Consider the following 19,490-nt stretch of genomic DNA (forward strand, 5'->3'; position numbering starts at 1 on the left):
GTTTTTTCTGTCATGTGTCTGCTAGTTTCTTACACTAATGAAATGCGAGTTACCCCTGTATGAACACTTGTGAAGTTAGGTATTTCCAGTGTCCTCCTTGTCTCTGCATAGAGTTCATAAACCGCTCTGCCCCTTGGTACTGGAGAGCACGTCAACAACAGGGCCGTTGCTGTGGTGTTGTTCTGTGAAGCCATGTTTTGGCAGATCACAGCGCTTTAATGACAGGCTGTTGTAATTCTGAATGCCAGCAATAGCTGACCCATGGTAATTAATCTGACAACCATCTCAGCCCCTTTTTGTTTTCCCTTGCTTGCTCACAGTAGGCAGCTTAATCAGGACGGACATAACAACCCAACCCTACTCAAAGCTTCCACAATGCTTAGCTCTGTGGGAGCTGTTTGGGGGTAACAAAGTGCTTTCTGAATGGCTTTCGATGTGGATGGCTTGCAAATGTAATAGGCAAGCTGCTAGGCTGTTTCACAGAGATGCTAGCATGGTAGCATGCTCTCCGGAGCAGACCCCTCACTCCTGGTGTCCCACATGTACTCACCTGTGTGGTCTTGTTGACTGCGATGGGACTACAGAGATGAGTGAATAAAAGTGGGCAGCACCTGGATTATGCTATTATGCAATACACTGTCTTCTTGGTCATCCAAACCCTCAACTTTCTGACAGATAACTTTGTTTTAGTAACTTGGAATGGTTGGTATATTGTAACCATCTGTTCTCTTTCCACCTCTGCTGTATTTCATATTTTAAGTTTGGGATGGCTTTGCATTATGCCTCCGGTGCTAGCATGCATCATCCCTACAAGATGCTGTGGTTTCGCTTCTCCTGACAAATTCAGACATCCAGGTGGTTTTTCCATGGGTACTTTCCAAAGGGGTTTGGATAACTGGGGCTGTCCTGTAGCTTAAACATGTCTTAAGTTAACTCTAGTCCTTTTAGGCTATTACCCACCAGTTTTGTGCTCTTCATGTTAGTTGCAGCTTGAAGTTTTCCCATTTTAGTGTGGGGTTGGTATGAATTTCCACTGAGATGTGGCAGTATGCAGAGCTCTGTTTTGCTGCTGGTGTTTTTATTCTGACCTCTGTGTGTGAAGTGGAGAAGGGATATGAATGAGTAAATGCAGTATTGGAAAAATATGAGTTCTTTGGGACTGGCTGAGCACAGGTATGTGTTTCCTAGATAGGATATGGGATCCTCTCCATTGGAAGTTAAGTTTGGGACCGACAAACATGAGTCTGGGTTGGTTTAGAGAGGGATGGGTCTGCCTTGAGCAGGCAGTTGGACTAGATGTCATCTCCAGAGGGTCCTTTCAGTTCTGTGATTTTATTGTACTTGTATACTAGTTTAAATGCAGGTGGCACGGTCCTTTTATTTAGGTTCTGTTCAGTCAGCATGATTAACGGCTGGATTTGATGTTGATATACATACCCTACAGACAAATGCAGATGTTTGGTTTAAATCCATTTCTTCCAGTCATGTCCATTCCTATGCCCAGGGTATTGTCTGCATGGAGGGTGTCCCTAACTCTGCTTAGCCTACAGCCTTGTGATTAAGGCACTTTGGCAGGAAGCGGAAGATGCAAGTGAGAGGGGTCTAGAACCTAGGTTTTTTATTTCCTAAGTAGGTGCCCTACTCACTAGGCTCTTGGGCTAAAGGGTAGAGCGTTCCTCCTTGATATTAGATGTAGTTATTCTGCAGTTAACGTTTCAGTGAATAATGCAAAATTACACACCCTCCAAAGTGGGATAGATGTTAGTAGCCAGAGCAGATCCTTTGTACGTGTGCTGTTTAAGTGCTACCTGCTCACGTAAAACTAAAGGGGATTGGGATTTGGGCTGCACTGTTAATGGCCCAACTTTTAGCAAGGAAAGTACCATCCAATTTCCAACTCGATGATCCAGGTCAAACAGATCTGGGTTGAACACCCAGGCTCCCCTGTGCTTGTCCAAGCTGACCTTCACTGCTGACAGACCACCTGTTGCTAGAGAGAGCATATGCAAAATCAGTGATCACAGTCACTTTTATTTTGAATTACTGAATTTTTTTAAAGGAAGCATGTAAGGTGCCAGAGGCCATAAGACAATGCGAGCATTTTTACACACACTGTGGGACATGGCACTGGGCGCTTTAATTAGCAAGCCATGCAAATTAAAAGCACCCACTTGTCATGTGTATCAGAGTCCCCATGCGTCCCCATGCTGAAAAAATGGCGATGGGGCATTTTGAACTAAAGCTCATTGAACACGTTTTATTTCAAAGCGCCCTGCTGCTATTTTTTCAGCGTGGAGACGCGCCGGGATGCTGATACACATGATGCGGCAGGCTGCCAGAGCGCATCAGTTTCCATGCTCCAGCAGACTCGATTAATCAAGTCTGTTCCAATGAGCTGGGTTTCTAGCATGTCGGAGCCGGTTCCACACACATGTATAGGAGCCCTGAGATTTTGGGCAATGGTCTGGAGTGCTAGACAATGAGATCCTTTTCCATCTGTCATTGCTTCAGGAAAAAACTTCCCTCTTACAATAATTAACCTTTAAAAGGTTTATTTGTTATTTCTCTGTTCTTGCCTTGTGCAAAAAAAGTGGCTAACCTGGTGGGGATTGATGTATCTGTTTCTGGTCCACTGGTCTTGTAGCAGCCCATCAGTGCAGACAAATGATTCATCACAATCTTACTCTCAGAGACACTGTCTGGAAATGCACCACCCCTCCACTAGCTTCACTTCTAGGACGCTGGCAGGAGGTCCAGTCTAGATCTAAGTTCACGGGAAACAGCATCTTGTTCCACTCCTGGATGGACCAAATTCTGTAAAGGTCATTTTGGGGGCCTTTCAGTTAAGTTTAGTGTGGGTTGTGAATCAAATGAGACTGCGGGGCAGAAGGGAGATGGTATTAGTGAAATAGCTACAGAAAGGAAACCAACTGGAAGCAGTAGAAATACAGTGCCAACATTTGCATACTCTCCCATACTGTTGCTGCCAGCCACAAAATCCTCACTGGACAGCTGGCTTCCAAATGTTGAAGTTTAGGTATGAAAATATACATAACCAACTTCATTCTCTGTAACATTTCCCATGAACACAGCATTTGGAAGTCATGCATGATGCCATAAACCAAATTCTAATTCTTCAGGGTAAAAAAGAATATCTCCTGAAGGACAGGTCATCCCACAACTGCTTTTTGTAGGATTCTTGGTAGCTTCTTCAATAGCAGATGACACTGGCTGTGGTTGACTATGACAGGACACCGGACCAGGTGGACCAAAGTTCTGCAGAAGTTTGACGTTAGCACGGATTGCAAAGCCTTTCTTGTATCACCTCGCAATTTTGCTCTTGAGGTTTTATTTTTGGAAACAGGAGTGTCACAACAACTTGCCTTGCCATATTCTGTGATGCTGATGGGAACGTGTCAAGATACATCTGGGCTCTAATTCCTCATTTTCCCGTATTAAATGTCAGGAGCTCAATTAACATTTTCATTAGTGTGTTTTTATTGTGCTCCTGTGAAGTTACAGATGTGTAGGAGTGAATCTTCTCTTTTTGCTATTTTTAAAGAAAAAATATTAGCTCTTTTTTCATAATGCAGGGAAAATAAACCCTACTTTAAAAAATAATCTTAGCATTAGGGGTTGGGAACTGGATGGCTCAGTGTATAAGACTTCTGCTGTGCTGCTTTATGACTTAAGAACATAATGGGTATGTCTACACATGGTCATTTAATGTGGGTTAGCCCAATTTAAGCTACATTAGGGGCATGTGTGTACATGTACGCACCCTTAACTCAGCTTAAAAAATAGCAATTTTAGACTGTTAGCCTAAATTTGATACCTGCCCAAACCAAGTATCAAATTTTAGTGGGATTAGTTAATGTGGATTAACACGTGTAGATGCGTTACTCCACATTAGTGTAGGGAATTTAGTCCTGGCTCTGCCCAGCTACTAGGGGGCTGGCCAGACCCCAGGGTTTCAAATGCTGGGAGCTGGCTCTGGCTTCAGCATGGCTGCCAAGTGCTGGCAGCCATGTGTCTGGAGGCTGGAGCTCCCCCCGGTGGCCAGAGGGGTATATGCAAGTCTGAAGCAATCTGTGACTAAAGTTTGTCCCAAATCCCGCCACGTGTAGACACCTGCCAAAACCCATTTGCTCCGCATTAGTTTAATGCACATTACATTTAAGCTTGCTGAAATTCATGTGTAGACACACTCACTGGGTCAGACCATAGGTTCATCTTGCCCAGTATCGTGTGTCATGCACAGGCAGAGAGAGGATCCTGAAAAGGAGAGTGAATAGGGTCTGACCAGGGTTTTCCCCTATTCTTCTCCCACTTACAGCCAGCCCTAAAATTTAAGGTTCAAGAAGTGCTAATTCAGAGGCTGTACCACTAACTCCCATGCTCAATAGCTACTGATGCACCTTTCCTCCAAGAATTTGACCAGTCCTTTTCTGAATCAGTTAAATTGTCAGCCCCCACAACATCTCGTGGCAATGAGTCCCACGCTTTATGCGCTGTGTGAAAAAGAACTGTCAGTTGTTAGTTTTTAGTTCAGACCCAATTATTGCATTGGTGGTAGCTATTTGGAAGCTTGTTTGTAGCACGTATGAGAGGCTGGTGCCGCCATCTGCTTCCAAGGGGATGACTGTCCCCCCCACGAAACTTCCAGTTGTCATAGATAAGAAAATCCCATTTCTGTTTGGGCTTTTTTTGAGATCTTTTTGCTCTGAAACATTGCTCCACCTAAGCTGTGGGATGGTAGAACAGGAGATGTTAGATACTTTTAGCCCAATCTGAAATTGTTAGTCTCCAGGACTGTCAATTAGGCCCTTTCTAACAGCACTGAATTAACATAATTACAATTGTAGACAGGTAAAACCAGTTCATTATTTGCTAACATAAAAATGTGACCAGTTCCTCCTCAGCAAGAGCAGCCAGCAAGGCTTTGACACTTCTTCCTGCCTGGCTCAGAAAGTATTAACCAAGGAGTGTCAATAAACCCCTTCCCTCCCCCAACACCCTCAAGGTGAAGTGGGATAAATACACTGCGGTCCAAGAAATAAAACCTACAGCTCATTAACTAGCATTTGCAGTCTAGTGGGGCATTGTTCATTATTCATGATGTAGGAAAGGAATACCTATCAAGGCAAAATGTGAGTGTGCACATGTGTGTGTGATATAAATGAAAGAAATGGTTAAAGCTGAAGTGGTTTTGCTATGCTGGTATTGCTATAAAATCATGTAGATGCAACCGTTACAGCCGAACAGCGTATCCTTTGATATCAATATAGCTGTTATACCGGTTTCTTTATTCTGAACTCTGTTATATTGACTACCAGCTCATTTACTCCTGGATAATATTCTGCAAACGAGCTACACCCACAAGAAGTTCATACCAGAAACCATCAGACTTTTTACAAGAGGATACTTGTAATTTGAAACACTGTTTTTTTGAGGTTTCACCGTAAGTCATCAGTTTAGCCAGAAGTTGATTCTTTTTGCTAGTCCATGCACCACGAGTTCCCCGTGAGGCCATGCTGAGTGGTTTATAAATGGTCGGTAGATTGTGCTGCCCCCTGGAACCTTTTTTCATGTAAAATTTGGGGGCTTGGTGGCCCAGATGTAATTCTGAGGGTTGACACAATGGTCCACTAGTCCAAAAAGTGTAGGGACCACAGTGCTAGAGCCGCAGTGTCTGAGTTTAGGCCTGCAGTTGCATTCAGGATTATGAGAGAATCCTGCAGTGAAATCCCCATCTCATTTAAAATCAGTAAGATTTTGTCTCTGCCTTCACCCTTGATTTCACACCTGCTCAGGTTAATTGAAGACAGGATGGGTAAGTAGCTGGGATCACATTAACTTGCCTTAACCATTTTTCTTTAATTCTCTTAAATTTCCCATTTTGAAACATTGTAAATGTTGGGACAGTGCAGACATTCCTCCCACAAACTCATCAGTTGGTGTGTCCAGATTTTCATGAAAAAAACCCCAAGTGCAGTTGAATAGACCACAGATCCAGGCCCCAAATCAGCATATAGTGTGTATGCAGTTTTCTGAGCATGCCAGTCCCAATTCAGATAAATCCAGCTGTTGGTCATTCCCCCCGGTGTCCACACATTCTCAGCACCACTCACTATGAAAGCAAACTGCAGATGTGATGCTTTTCAGACCTTAGAATTAATTACTTTATTTTACTTTAGACTACTTTATTTTACTTTTTTACTTTTAATTAAATTAAATGTCTTTTTTTTTTTTTTACCTAATTTTTACTTTTTCATATATGACTTTATTTTACTTTAGAATACTTTAGAACTGTTTACCATGTTGATCTTTGCAGCATTTTCATATCTTTAACCTCTCAGCCTGGCCCTTATTGATTTCCTATGACCCTGGAAATAAGGTAGTAAAGATCATTGGTCAAACCTGTTACCCCTGATTTTTCTGAAAACACGATTCCCTTCCATCCACCCAAGAACTTACCAAATCCACTTGCGTTTCAGGGAACATCGGCTCCGAACTGTCATATGCTGATATCAGCATGTTTGTCTCTTCTGATGGAGGGAACTCATGGAGACAGGTACAGTCATGTATAGGGGAGGGAAACGGTACCTTTTGCAAATCCTGTCTTCCATTCCTTGGGCCTAAACTGGCTAATAACATTTACTCTGTACCTGACTCATTTCCAGATCTTCGAGGAAGAATACAATGTATGGTATCTTGACTGGGGCGGGGCGCTTGTGGCCATGAAGCACACTTCAATGCCCATCCGGCACTTGTGGTAAGGCTATTTCCCTGGCTTAGAGACCATTCTCTGGTGGGTGCTAACTTTGCAATGTCTAATACTTAAGTACTATTTTACTTTCTTCAGTAACCACAAAATCCTGATCCTGCAGATCCCAAAATGCCATGGTTTATCTCCTCTTCTTTTTTTTTTTTTTTGGACATCTTTCTATTTTCTATCAGGGAACCTTTGTGCTACAAGCTTCACATGCTCATAATAAGAGACTGACTCTGCTTTGGATAATTTAGAGCTTACATTTTTGCTAAAGCATCTAGCCGGTGCATTCCTATCCCATACGCATCCATATGCAGGATCTGGATCTAGATAAACAAGACTGGCAAAGTGTGGCAGAGAGGGCAAGGAGTCAGCATGGTAGAGTCGACTAGAAATATGAAGACACTTAATTGTTGCCAACCCATACAAGTTAACCCAAGTTAGGAAGCGGTACAAAGGGAGTTGATGTTGGCCAGTAGAACCAGGAGGGGAAGGTAGGCCTGTGAGTGTAGCGCTCTGCTGAAGGGACAGTCCTGTCTACACCGGGGGGGTCAGACTCGATGATCTATTGAGGTCCCTTCTGACCCTAACATCTATGAATCTATGTAACAGCAAAGAGCTCCATCTTACCACCACGGCAATGAGTACCACCCACCTACTCATGCTCCATATCTGTCAGCCCCAGAATTGAAGCAGTGAAGATGCCTTTGGGGTGCCCCGGCACCTCCCTTGAGACCTGGGTTTTTGGTGTGCTCACCAGCAGTGGGTTGGGGACGTCTGCTACGGGGGATCAGCTCTTACCGTACAGAAGTCTAGGAAGCCACAGCACTGGAGACGCTCCACCACCCCCTCCACTGATGGTTGGACTTTGTAGGGAGTTGAGCTGCAGAGCTGAACTTCACCACTGGCACTTGTGTCTAGAGAGGTGTCTGAATTAGCATTGCTGTCAGACTTAGCTCTCCGCTGAAGCAGAGGACCGCCTAATGGATTGACCTCTCCGCCTTAAAATGTTGACACAAAGGAAATTAAACAGAAATCGCCTTCCGAGCTGAGGGTCAGGCTCCTGTGGGAATGAGTCATCCTTCATCTTGATGCTGATAGGCACTTGTGTGTCCTCATGCAGTACATCCACTGAGGGAATAAGGCCTTAAATCGAAGAGAAAAAGAAAGTAATGATGTTTGATAGCCATAATGAGGTGCTAAGGTCCCCTCCACCTGAGTCATTATCACACACAGTCCTTCAGTTAAGGTACATTTAGGCAGAAGCCAAGGAATTCAAAACTCTGGCTCTGTCTTAATTCATTGCACCATGATGTTTCTAGTTTACAAAAATGACCATTGATAGCTCCCTCTTCATGTCAAAACGTCTGACTTCGTCACCATAACCAGTCAAATGACCCTATAATGATCGCAGCATAAGCCACCGTTAAAGGTTTAACCTTTTGCATTGAAGCGCATGTTTCTACAGCTTGAGTTAAAGGACTAATCACATTCATAGGCAGTTGTCCTTTATGCGAGTTAGCCACAGGAGATAGATGCAACACACACTTCATGAGTATATGCCATTCCAACCCGTAGAAAAGGCTGCACACGTATGGGTCATACCCCTTCTCTTTTTCTTTTGCAAGTTAAATAGTAGTATTCTGGATTTTTCTAAGATCTTCTGAGTGGAAGGGATGGTTCAGTGGTCTAAGCTTTCGACTGGGAGTCAAGAGTCTTTCACTCCGGGATTAGTGTTTGGGACCAGAAAATAAAATAAATGATCAGGCTCAGCAAGTGAACAGAAAATCTCCCCAGCAAGATGTGCAGTCCAATGCATTTGTCCTTGAGAAGGCAGCACTGTAGACCAATGGGTGAAGCATTGGGCTGGGATACCTGAGACCTGGATCCTAGTCCCAGCCTTTCTGCTGGATGACCATGGACCAGTCCCGTGTTTCAGCTTCCCCGGGGAAATGGAGATAATGACACTGATCTCCATTGGAAGCACTTGGAGAGTGTCAGATGAAAAGCATTATAGGTGAGCTAGACTGTGTTGTTATTCCAGGTGGTAAAGCCCAGTCCCAGGGAGACTTTCCCTGTCTTCAAGGCTATGGTTGCTATTGCCTTTTCAAGAAGCATGTATTTAAGACAAGGAAGAGCTGGAGTTAATCTCTGGTTCATCCATGCATGTGGTCAAAAGGGGCTACCTGTGCAGAGGTCCCTGTAGGACACAGGAGCATAGCAGCTGCATGTGCGCAATGCCAGGGAGAGGCCAGATTCTGCTAGTCCTCATTCAATATGAACACACTTTCCCTGGAGGGTAATGTATAAAAGCTTAATTCTTGACTGATGAATGTTAAAAGCCACAAATCCCCAAAACGTTTGGACCACCAGACTACTGTCAAATCTCAAAAGGACAGTCACGTGCCCTTATTATCAACCTTATTATCAACCTTTAGGTGAAAAACTAATTATTATCAACCATGTGCCCTTATTATCAACCTTTAGGTGAAAAACTATAACTGGAGTGGGTGGGGGTGCTTTCATCCTTCAGCCTTGAAGGACCAAATTTGGAAACAGCTTTTATAAGCCAATAGGCCTGAGCACCACATGTATGGAGTCCTGTGTCCAGTTTTGGGCCCCCATTACAGAAAGGATATGGGCAAATTGGAGAGAGTCGTGTGGAGGGCAATGAAAATGGTGAGGGGGCTGGGGGATGGCTTAAGAGGAGAGCCTGAGGGAAGTGGGCTTATTTAGTCTGCAGAAGAGAAGACTGAGGGGGATTGACTAGCAGCCTTCAACTCCCTGCACGGTGGTTGCAAAGAGGATGGAGCTGGGCTGTTCTCAGTGGGGGCAGATGACAGGACAAGGAGCAATGGGCTCAAGTTGCAGCCAAGGAAGTTGAGGTTGGATATTAGGAAAAACTCTCACCAGGAGGGTAGTAAAGCACTAGAACAGGCTACCCAGAGAGGTGGTGCAGTCTCCATCCTTGTAGGTTTTTAAGACCTGGGTAGACAAAGCCTTGGTTGGGATGATGTAGTTGGGGCTGGTCTTGCTCTGAGCATGGGGTTGGACTAGATGTGACCTCCTTAGGTCCCCTCCAACCCTCCTTTTCTATGATTTCTATGATTATACCTTGCAGACTGTTCCAAGCGCACCCGTGGAAGGTATTACAGCTGGCGATAAATGCTCAGTTGCTATGCAGGGTTCAGTGCTGGCCTATAATTATGAATGGACCATTTACATCATTGTCTCCTAGTCATTAGTTGTTCTGTTATTAGTGTACCCTTCTGCTTGAGCCAAGCTCTGAGATTCAGCAGCACCCTCCTCCATAATCTGTCCCATTGACTGGCCAAGTGAGGCTGCACTCTGTAAGTGAGAGGCTATTTATATCTGGATGTAGGTGGTGGATTGGATGCATGTCTGGGAGAGTATTTAAGTTGCACACACCTAGATGCACGCAGTGACTAACTGTAGGCGGGTAGACAACTGCCCTTCTCCTGCCTTGGAGAATTTCCTCTCGAGCATTTCCTTGTTTCATTTAGCCTGATACAACTGCATGTGCCTGACTGAACACCCAGCCCTCTCTCCTCGATAAATAATTATTTAGAGTCATTGTTGCTGTCAACTCTAACAGGTCTCTCCCATTTTACCTGTAGGGACTTTGGGATTTGCATCATATTACTTCACTAGGTGGCTGCTGTATAGGAAAGGCTGCCTAGATTAAAGAGTATATATACCTATTTATTCTCAGGCAGAGACATTGTACAATAAGTTTCATCCTGGAGAAAAGAGGGGTTGATAATTGAAAAGCGGAGGGAACTTGAGCTAAGCTAATGAAGCATGCTGCTCCCCAGAAATTGAAATGCTAGTTAGGTAGATAAGCAGGGAGGCAGAACAGCATACAAATGCATAGATGTGTGTGGGGAGATACATATATTTAAATAAATAGATTTTAGGAGGATAAGCTCTTTGCCTGTGACTCTCCTATGGAAATCTGTCCTTGGTCCGCAGTGCTTTTTCCTGCAGCGGCTGCCATGCCGTGCGTTGGTGGTATTGAGGTGAAGGTCTCAGTAATGGCTCTTATGGGAGAAAACCTGGCCCTCCCTCAGTGTTAGCACAGAGCTCTGATTTTCCTGGGACCAAGGGGTTTTGTTCACAAGGGGGATCAAGTTTAGCACATGGCGAGGCCCAGCACCATTGGTATATCTAAGAATCATAGAAAATGAAGGTGTGAAGGGACCTCAGGAGGTCACATCTAGTTCAACCCCCTGCTCAACCAGGGCCAGCCCCAACTAAATTTTCCATGGACCTTATCCACACCCCATTGGAATGAATGGAGGGGCCTTATGTGTGGCTGCGGCTGTTGGGGCCAGACATTTGGGAAGTGCTGAGCCACCACAGCCTTGGCTTTCCAGGTGCAACCCAAGTGGAATCCGCCACTGCCCGGTCATCGCACGATGTGTCATTCCACGCGCACAATAATTAACAAAGTCTCCTGCCACTGCATGGTGGACGAGGGGAGGATTGTATTCATGTAGGATCTAGTGCCATCTTAAGGCAGGGGACCATAGGACTCGGGGGCCAAGGCCCCCGAATGCATCAGCAAGTGCAAGAGCAAGCCACATGTGATGTGAGCCCCTCCACCATAGGGTGCAGACACTCAGGACTGAAGAATGAAGGGGAAAATAAAACCCGAACATACCAACATGCAAAGTACCTGAAGCACTGAGGCAGACAGGGTTCTTTGGGTAGAAATGGTATCTTTTATTAGACCAACTAAATCGTTGGAAAGATTGTTCTTTGCAAGCTTTCCGGTACAAACACCCTTCTTTAGGCAGAGGGAGAATCAGCAGTTGTTTTGTGCTTTCCTGGATGGGATAGACGCCAGTATTGACGCACCGAGTGCACCCATGCATGTGCTCACGCACAGCCACCGTGGTAAGCATCATGGGATCAAATGGAAAGATGTAAGACATCCTCAATCGGCCTTATGTCCAGGGTCTCCCACATCCTTCCAATAACCCATCTAGCAGACCCAACTAGTCCAGCTTGCCCTAAGATATAAGAAGGGTTGCGGTTCCTTTTCCCTAAGGGAGAGGGAAACCAATTTCTCTGGAGGTTTGTAAATAGAATGGCCTATGCAGAACATTTTCCACCCCTCTTACCCCTCAAGTATCCTGCCACTTTCCAGAAACGGTGTGGCAGCTGCCAGTTTTTGTTGAGGATTGAACCTGAGGCCTCCAAGTTTAAGTTTCAATGGCTTAGGTTAAAAAGCCAGGCTCTGTAAATTGGGGGTGGCCAGCGGGCAGCATGTGCACCTCAAGTGTCACACAGCCTCTCTGCGTGGCATGCAGCAGATCAGGAAAGGAGCAGGGAAGATAGCAGCAGATATGGCAGGGAGCCAAAGGCAGAGCATCAGATCAGGCTTGGGAAGGGGTGTGGAGTAGCACTTGGGGAGGGTGCAGTGCTTACGTGGTGGCTTGCCTGCCCTAAAGTTTACTGCCACTGCTATGTATGACAGCTGTGATGGACCCGACATAAAGATGGATACGTTGAATGCACGGACCAGGGGAATACACCTGCTTTTTTGCAGAAGCACCGATGTCAAATGCTGCAGATGTAACCCTGCCAGAACTGGAGAGCAATCCTCACCCAAGCGTCCCTCCTTTGAAAATATGCTTGCTTTGAAGTGAGAAACATTTCCGGCCGATATGGGAAGAAATTGTTCCTCTTCCTTTTTTGCAGTAAGACCAGACCAGGGTTGTCTGTCAGCTTTCTCAGCCCAGGCACCTGCTCTAATTACAGAGAGCTCTGAAATGGTCCTGGTGAGAGGGGACCTAATCAAGTTGGACCCGAGAAATCTTTGCCTTCCCCTCTTTATTTTGCTTTGCAGGCAGAATTCTGGGAGGAATCAGGCGGAAACCATTGGAACAGGAATCCAGGAGCACAAAAAAACTTCCAAGTTTTCCAAAGTATTTCTAAAACAAACACGACTCCAGCCCAGGTCCACTGGCTCCTGGGAATTACTTCTAGGATACTGAGCCATCGTGTCTGAATGCGATTACCATCCACTGCCTGTTTCCTGATGTTAACTGGGCATAGTCCATCTCCCAGTGGACAGAGGTCAGATTCTGCTCTGTTCTTCCAGTGCAACCTTGCTGAAGTCGGCAGAGCTGCCTGGGGGTAGCTGAGAGCAGATTTCGGTTCAGTGTAGCACGCTTCACCTGCCACTCAGAAAGCACATAGTTAATAGTAATGAACTAAACCCCAGAGAGCCCCCTGAGGGGGAATAGCATTCAAGTCGGTGGTTTAGAGGAAGGGATGGGCGAAGTGAGTCACCACAGGCCCGAGGTGGATGCACTGTCCCCTGCTGCAAGCACTGGGCCACATCTGAAGCGATGCATTTTTCTCTGCTGCACTTAACTACCTCTCACCAAAGTGAGGATGGCAACTGTGAACCTGCCGTGCTTTAGGTGTTGCTGTTTGCATCTTAGCTCCAGTTTGAGTTAGGAAACATGGACATTTTTCGATTCTTAAGAACTGCATCAGGTGCTTGACCTCTTCATAGCACTCTGAGAGCATGGATTAATGAAGGGGTGATATCAAGGATTACCACCTCTTTCAAAATCCAGCTGCTGTCCCTCCTGAGCCTTCAAAGTTGTGTCATTGCCTGAGTAATGGTGCCAAAGGGTACCTATACACATGACACCATTACCATGTACATGTGATGAAAGTGTCACTTTGTATGGCTTAATGGCATTGCACTGTACACGTGCAAGAGTTTTGGGGATTTTAAATGAGTTTGCATTTTTGCAAACTAAACTACATCCTAATGTAGTTTAGTTTGCCACGATGCATCGCAACTATTAGTCAGCTCACCCCCTGGCTGCGGGAGAGGTGGGCAGGCTCTGCAGAAAAAAAGGGTCAGGCATCTCACTGCGTCTGCCTCCAGCAGGCACCTGAAGTGGCGAGGGGCTTGATCCTTTTGTTTTTTCTAATGGAGCCTGGCCCCCTCTCCTGCAGCCAGGGAATGAGCAGCCAACAGGCTGAGTGGTCCCTGAGCTGTGGGGAGCCCTGGTTCTTCCCTCCACGGTGGTGGCACCCCCTGGTGCTGCCTGGGCAGGCTACTAGTGGGCTGGGTGCTTCCCCAGCTCAGGGTCATGGAAGAGTTGGATCGGGTCGGGTGCTGCCTCTGAGCTGGGGCAGCATCCAGCCTACTAGTGGCCTGCCCATGTGGCCCCGGGGGGTGTCACTGCTGTGAAGGAAAGGAACAGGGCCCTCTGTAGCTCAGGGGCCGCTTGGCCCACTGGCAACTCACTCCCTGGCCACAGGCAGGCTCTGCAAAAAGAAAAAAAAAAAGGATTGGACCCCTCACCATAACAGTGATAGAAAAATAAAACCCCACTGTTTCAATTAAAAACCCACCGTTTCAATTTAGGGGGCATAGACGGCAGCCCTAAGGACTAAACCCCCGTCATGTGTACAAGCGCCCTTGGAAAGTGATCCCTTCCTACTTATCTCTCTTGTCTGCTTTTATCCCAGGGTGAGTTTCGATGAAGGGAGATCCTGGAGTAAATACAGCTTCACGTCAACCCCACTTTTCGTGGATGGGTCCCTGGTGGATCCCGGCATTGAGACACAGATAATGACGTAAGTATGGGCAGGTCACATGGGAGCTGTGCTGGGGTCAATCGTTGCATACTTGGGGGTACATCTAGCATGTTGGCCTTATTTGGATTGTAGTTTTCCCACCTGTGGATGTGTTGCTTGTTAAAGGCTAAATTGCCGTATGGCACTAACCAGGATTCTCTGTGGTAGAGCTGGTGTCTCTTTCAAGGTTTGTAAAGGTTTTGGTTGCCCGAATAACACTGTCTGTCGAATCAAAACACTGTCGAATCTGGTCTGTATGCTGTTGCACCAAGCTATGGTTGTGTGGCCCAGTGGAAAGTGGGGAAAAAAAATAACTAGAGGTCTGGGAAACATGAATTATGATGAAAGACTGAAAGAACTGGGATTCTGCAGTTTGGAGAAGAGAAACTGAGTTGGGGATTTGATAACAGTCTTCAAAGACATGTAGGGTAGTTATGGAGGATGGACGTAGATTCATCTCCGTGGCTGGAAGGGGAACAAAACAAGGAGCAATGTTTTTAAATAGCACCACAGGGAAATTTAGTTTGGAGATTAGAAAGAACTTGCTCACTACGAGGGTGCTCAAGCATTAGAACAGATTGCCCAGAGGGGTTGTGGGATTTCTATCCTGGATGTTTTTAAGAGCAGGCTAGACAACATTGGTCTAGGGTGGTTTAGTCAGAGATGATCCTGCCTTGATCAGGGGGGTTGGACTGATCTCCTGGGGATCTTTAACCCTATGATTTGTTGAATAGCTGCCCAAGTATGCACAGTGGCTTGCTTGTCTGCTCTTCCTCCAGCCTTGGTGTGACAGGATGCATAAGGAATCCGATGACAAGAAAGCAACCCAGTTAACTCCTTAGGAGCTAAATATTCCACATTTACTATAGGAAGTGGCTGTATAGTGCTGCTGCAGCAGTAGAGAAGTGACATGAATAAGCACCCTTCATTAGTCCTGGGAGGAGGGAGATGATGTTGTCATGGAAAAACTGTAGTGGAAAAAAGTTGGACACCTCCTATTGGTCTTGATGTTGAGATTGCTTATTTTGCAGTGGGTCTGATGCTGCCATCACTGGCTCATTTGTACGGTGACAGCAGCCAGTACTTGTTGATTTATATCAGTTGGAAGAGAGAAGGGAAATCATTCTACTTGGTCAGGTTTTTGGTTGCAGCCGTGTTGGTCAAAGGACATAGGCAGACAAGGTTCATTGAGTAGGTGTGATATCTTTTATTAGACCAAGTGAGCAGTTGGAAAAAAGTTCTTAGCAAGCTTTCGGATGCAATTACCCTTCCTCAGGCATGGGGAGGCTCTGCTGGTCTGAGACTCCAAGTAATGAGAGAAGCTAAAAGTGTGGCAGGATGTCAGTGAGAATGTAAATAGGTAGAATTAGAAAGGTAACATAGGGAAGGGAGGGGGGGAAAAGGCCAAAGGTGAGTAGGGGAGACACCAGAGAAAATCCCCACAAATCGCACACCATTAGTTATGAAATATCACCCTTCCCTGGAACCTGTACGGAAAATCCTCAAACAATTGCAACCCATACTAGAAGAAGACCCAATTCTTAAAGAGATCTTTCCAGAACCACCCAGCCTAGCCTTCAAGCAAGCACCAAACCTTGTTTACCTCATCACCAGAAGCAAACTTCTGTGACCTAAACCAGGGTTTCTGAAATGGTGAGACACAAAGGTCCTCTAGGTGGGACTTGGGTCGTGGCAGCGAAACTGGAAGTGCTATGGCGGGACTTCCGGTTTTGATTTTGCGCGCTTCAATCGGCTGCTGGGGGACATCCCCCTGCTCTTTGACTGGCCTCTCGGGGACACCCCCCACCACTGCTTATCCATCAGTGGGACTAGGATTTTTTTACCTTATGTAGGTGGCACATAAGCTGCAAAAGGTTGAGACCACTGACCTAAACCACACCTAATGGATCCAGACCATGCCAGGTCAAAAAATGCAAAAATTGCCAACACACCTCCACCACCCCCACAATAAACTACACTCCACTACAGAAACATCATCATTCCTGGATCCTACACCTGCACCGCCAGAACTGTAATATATCGCATCCAGTGCACCAAATACCCTGATGGAAAATATGTAGGAGAAACCAAACAACAACCATGCACCAGAATGAACGCACACCGAAAACCTATCAAAGACAAGAATCCCCAATGACCTGTGAAGGCACACTCCTCACAAGCCAATTGCTCCCTCTCCAATCTCTCAGTTCTAATCCTCAGAGGAAAACTACAAACCACCTTTCGTGGACAAGCCTACGAACTTCACTTCAGAAATCTACTGGATACAAAATATCATGGGCTCAATATAGACATTGGATTTACGGCACCTTACAACCAGCCTGACGTCTGATTCACCAGGTACCTGAGAGACCTGACGTCTGACATTTTTCTTTTCCCCCACCTTTTCTCCCATCCCCTCCCCTACTTGTCTGCCATTTGTCTTCCTAATTTCCAGCTATTTCCTTTTTCACAGACAGACTCTTTTCTACCTTGAATAACCTCCATTGTAGTGTCTCCCCTGCTCACCTTTGGCCTTTTCCCCTCCCTGCTTCCCCCCTCCCTCCCTTCCCTGCTTTACCTTTTGTTTTTCTGATTTCTTCCTATTTACATTCTCACTGACATCCTGCCACACCTTTAGCTTCTCTCATTCCTTGGAGTCTCAGACCAGCAGAGACTCCCAATGCCTGAAGAAGGATGACTGCACCCAAAAGCTTGCTAAGAACTTTTTTCCAACTACTCGGTTGGTCTAATAAAAGATACCGCATCTACTCAAAAAACCTTGCCTGTTCTAGTTGCTCATACTCTTGTATACTTGCTGTAGTTCATGAGTAGACAGGTGTACCTCACTGGTGGTGGTGCTATCGTGGATGGACCAAGCGTGGGCAGGGGTGCCACCAATGGTAAGTTTGGATTCAGAAAAAAAACGTTGCTTCAGACCTTTTCTAGTGATTTGATTTTATAGGACTTGGATTTGGGGATTAGCCTTGATGTCTCCTAGAGCAATAATATATTCTTCCAAGCCAGAGGATGGGTCTGAGTCTAACAGGCTAGCATGCTTATGGCAATAACTAATAATGTCACATGCATCCATCTTTGACCTTGTATGACCAGGTACCCATTTACAGCTGGGGTGACTGGGGGCAGCCCTCCGGTTGCTTCTGGAGCCAAAGCAGAAAACACCATACGCTCTCCATCACCTGGCCCTGGCTGCGTTCACCCTGCACAGATGAAATAACCCTTGGATAAAGGCCATCTATTTAATACAGATCAGTTTCTCACACAAAGAGCTGGAATCTGGCCAGAGGTAACAGGTCAAGAATTCCCAAGGAGCAGAGAGAGATCTCACAGCTGGCAGAAAGTCAGCGGAGCCAGCTCCTATGACAACCACACAGACATGCGTGGTGTGTCAGGACTGGGCAGCCTGAGACTTATCGAGGTGTAATCATGCCTATTCCCCTAACCACCCCAGTCTCGTGTGCCAAAAGGCTCTCAGGGAGGGGAAAATGCAGCCCAGGCTATGAAAAAGGGGCTGGCTTCCCATTGCACCAGAGCTGTTCCTCAGGGGTGAAGGCATGGGGAATTTGCTTGCACAAGTGGAATTCAGGGTTGGATGGTGGCAGATTTTGGTACCTGAGAGATGCAAAATGCTGTAACTGCTCCTTATTTAAATCAAGCATGGATACTTTTCTCTCATTCAAATAGGTATATGTACAAGAAAGTCCGATGGCCTATATCAGACAAGGTCCTTATAAGGGCCCCTTTTGGTCATAGTGTCTCTGAATCAGACTCTTGGAGATGGTATCTTAGGACATGTGTAGACAAAATGGGTTTGTCCACTGTGTGGAGTGGCATGGAGAGAGCATGTGTGTGTGTTGGTGTAACATGGCAGGCTGTCCCTTTAAAGAGGAACAGTCAGCCCTGTTAAGAGAGCTCAGCTATATGGGGCATTTGGCTACGGAAGAAGTGTGCCACTGGGAGCTTTACAAGCTCCCAAAGGAGAAAGCAAGGTGAAGGAAGAAGTAAGTTGTGAAGGGATCAGCTTGCTGCACAGAGAGGTCAGGTTGCTGCCCTGGGGCTAGAGGAGGAAGGGGCTCATCTCCTAGTGTCCAGGAGAGGACAGAGGATTGTGTTTTGTGTGCCTACTAAACCTGGCTTTGGAGAACTGGCTAAGGAGCTTAGAAGGGAGCACATGCTCCTGCAGAAGCCAGCAGGATAAATGACCCGCTCAGAGTTGGTTTTCCATCTACAAACGCTGCTTCAACGTTCACTGAAAAGAGCCATTCAAAAAATGCCACTGCCAAATACTTGGTTTTTTTCCATGAAACTGGTTTAAAGGGCATTTTTAGGGAGAGGACACACAGCGCTGACCAAGGAGCTAGATCCTGAGCTCTGCACAGTGGGCAGCTTATTCTCTCTATCTAATTTTCTTCAGAGATCCTGATACTCTAAACTTTCTATCCTAGTCAGCAGAGCATAATATAATCATTGTTATATTTTTGTGTAATGTTATTGATGTGTACTGCTTTCCACGCACAGTCAGAAGTACAGTGATAACATGAACACCCACACCCGGGTGCACAGGCACGGACATGTGTATGCTGCGTGGGCACACGCGCACACACAGCTTGCGTAAATCAGTACATTGATACCTCCATTGAAGCCAGTGGAGCTAAATCATTTTATGGCAGCTAAGGTTTTGGCCCATTTGCTTTGTAAATCCATGCAGTTCCCTTTGAGATGAAAAATGCTTTAGAAATCTGAGGTTATTGTTATTCATCCCTGTGGTATTTTGATGGAGAACGTAGGGGGCCAGTTTAGTGGATGTTCCCTGCCAACTATACAGAGAACTGACTTTTTTTTTTTTTAAAGAAAAATGTTTAAAAACCTTTTTTATTATTATTGAGGAATTTATAAAACTTTTTATCAGCACTTATAAAAGCTGTAAAAGATTTTCACACAGTCTTCACCAGAGATGCTTATAAAAATTCCTGCCCACCGGTTTCCAGGAGTTGAATAGTAAAACAGCCCCATCATAAGCCATCCAGAAATGGTTTCTCTGCAGCTTTTCTGGGTATTTTTCTCAGCA

General features: G+C 45.7%; 1 protein-coding gene across 1 annotated transcript in view; it reads left to right on the forward strand.

Annotated features, from left to right (window-relative positions):
* The window catches only part of SORCS3 (sortilin related VPS10 domain containing receptor 3), a 355,271-nt gene that overhangs the window by 276,621 nt on the left and 59,160 nt on the right, over positions 1 to 19,490 (forward strand). Inside the window, exons 11-13 of the mRNA XM_025201218.1 lie at positions 6,498 to 6,574; positions 6,684 to 6,775; positions 14,297 to 14,404. Of these exons, the coding sequence (XP_025057003.1) occupies positions 6,498 to 6,574; positions 6,684 to 6,775; positions 14,297 to 14,404 (277 nt within the window). The remainder of the gene's footprint in view (positions 1 to 6,497; positions 6,575 to 6,683; positions 6,776 to 14,296; positions 14,405 to 19,490) is intronic.

The sequence above is a fragment of the Alligator sinensis genome, unplaced genomic scaffold (assembly GCF_000455745.1).
Source record: "Alligator sinensis unplaced genomic scaffold, ASM45574v1 scaffold61_1, whole genome shotgun sequence".
Taxonomy (NCBI): domain Eukaryota; kingdom Metazoa; phylum Chordata; order Crocodylia; family Alligatoridae; genus Alligator; species Alligator sinensis.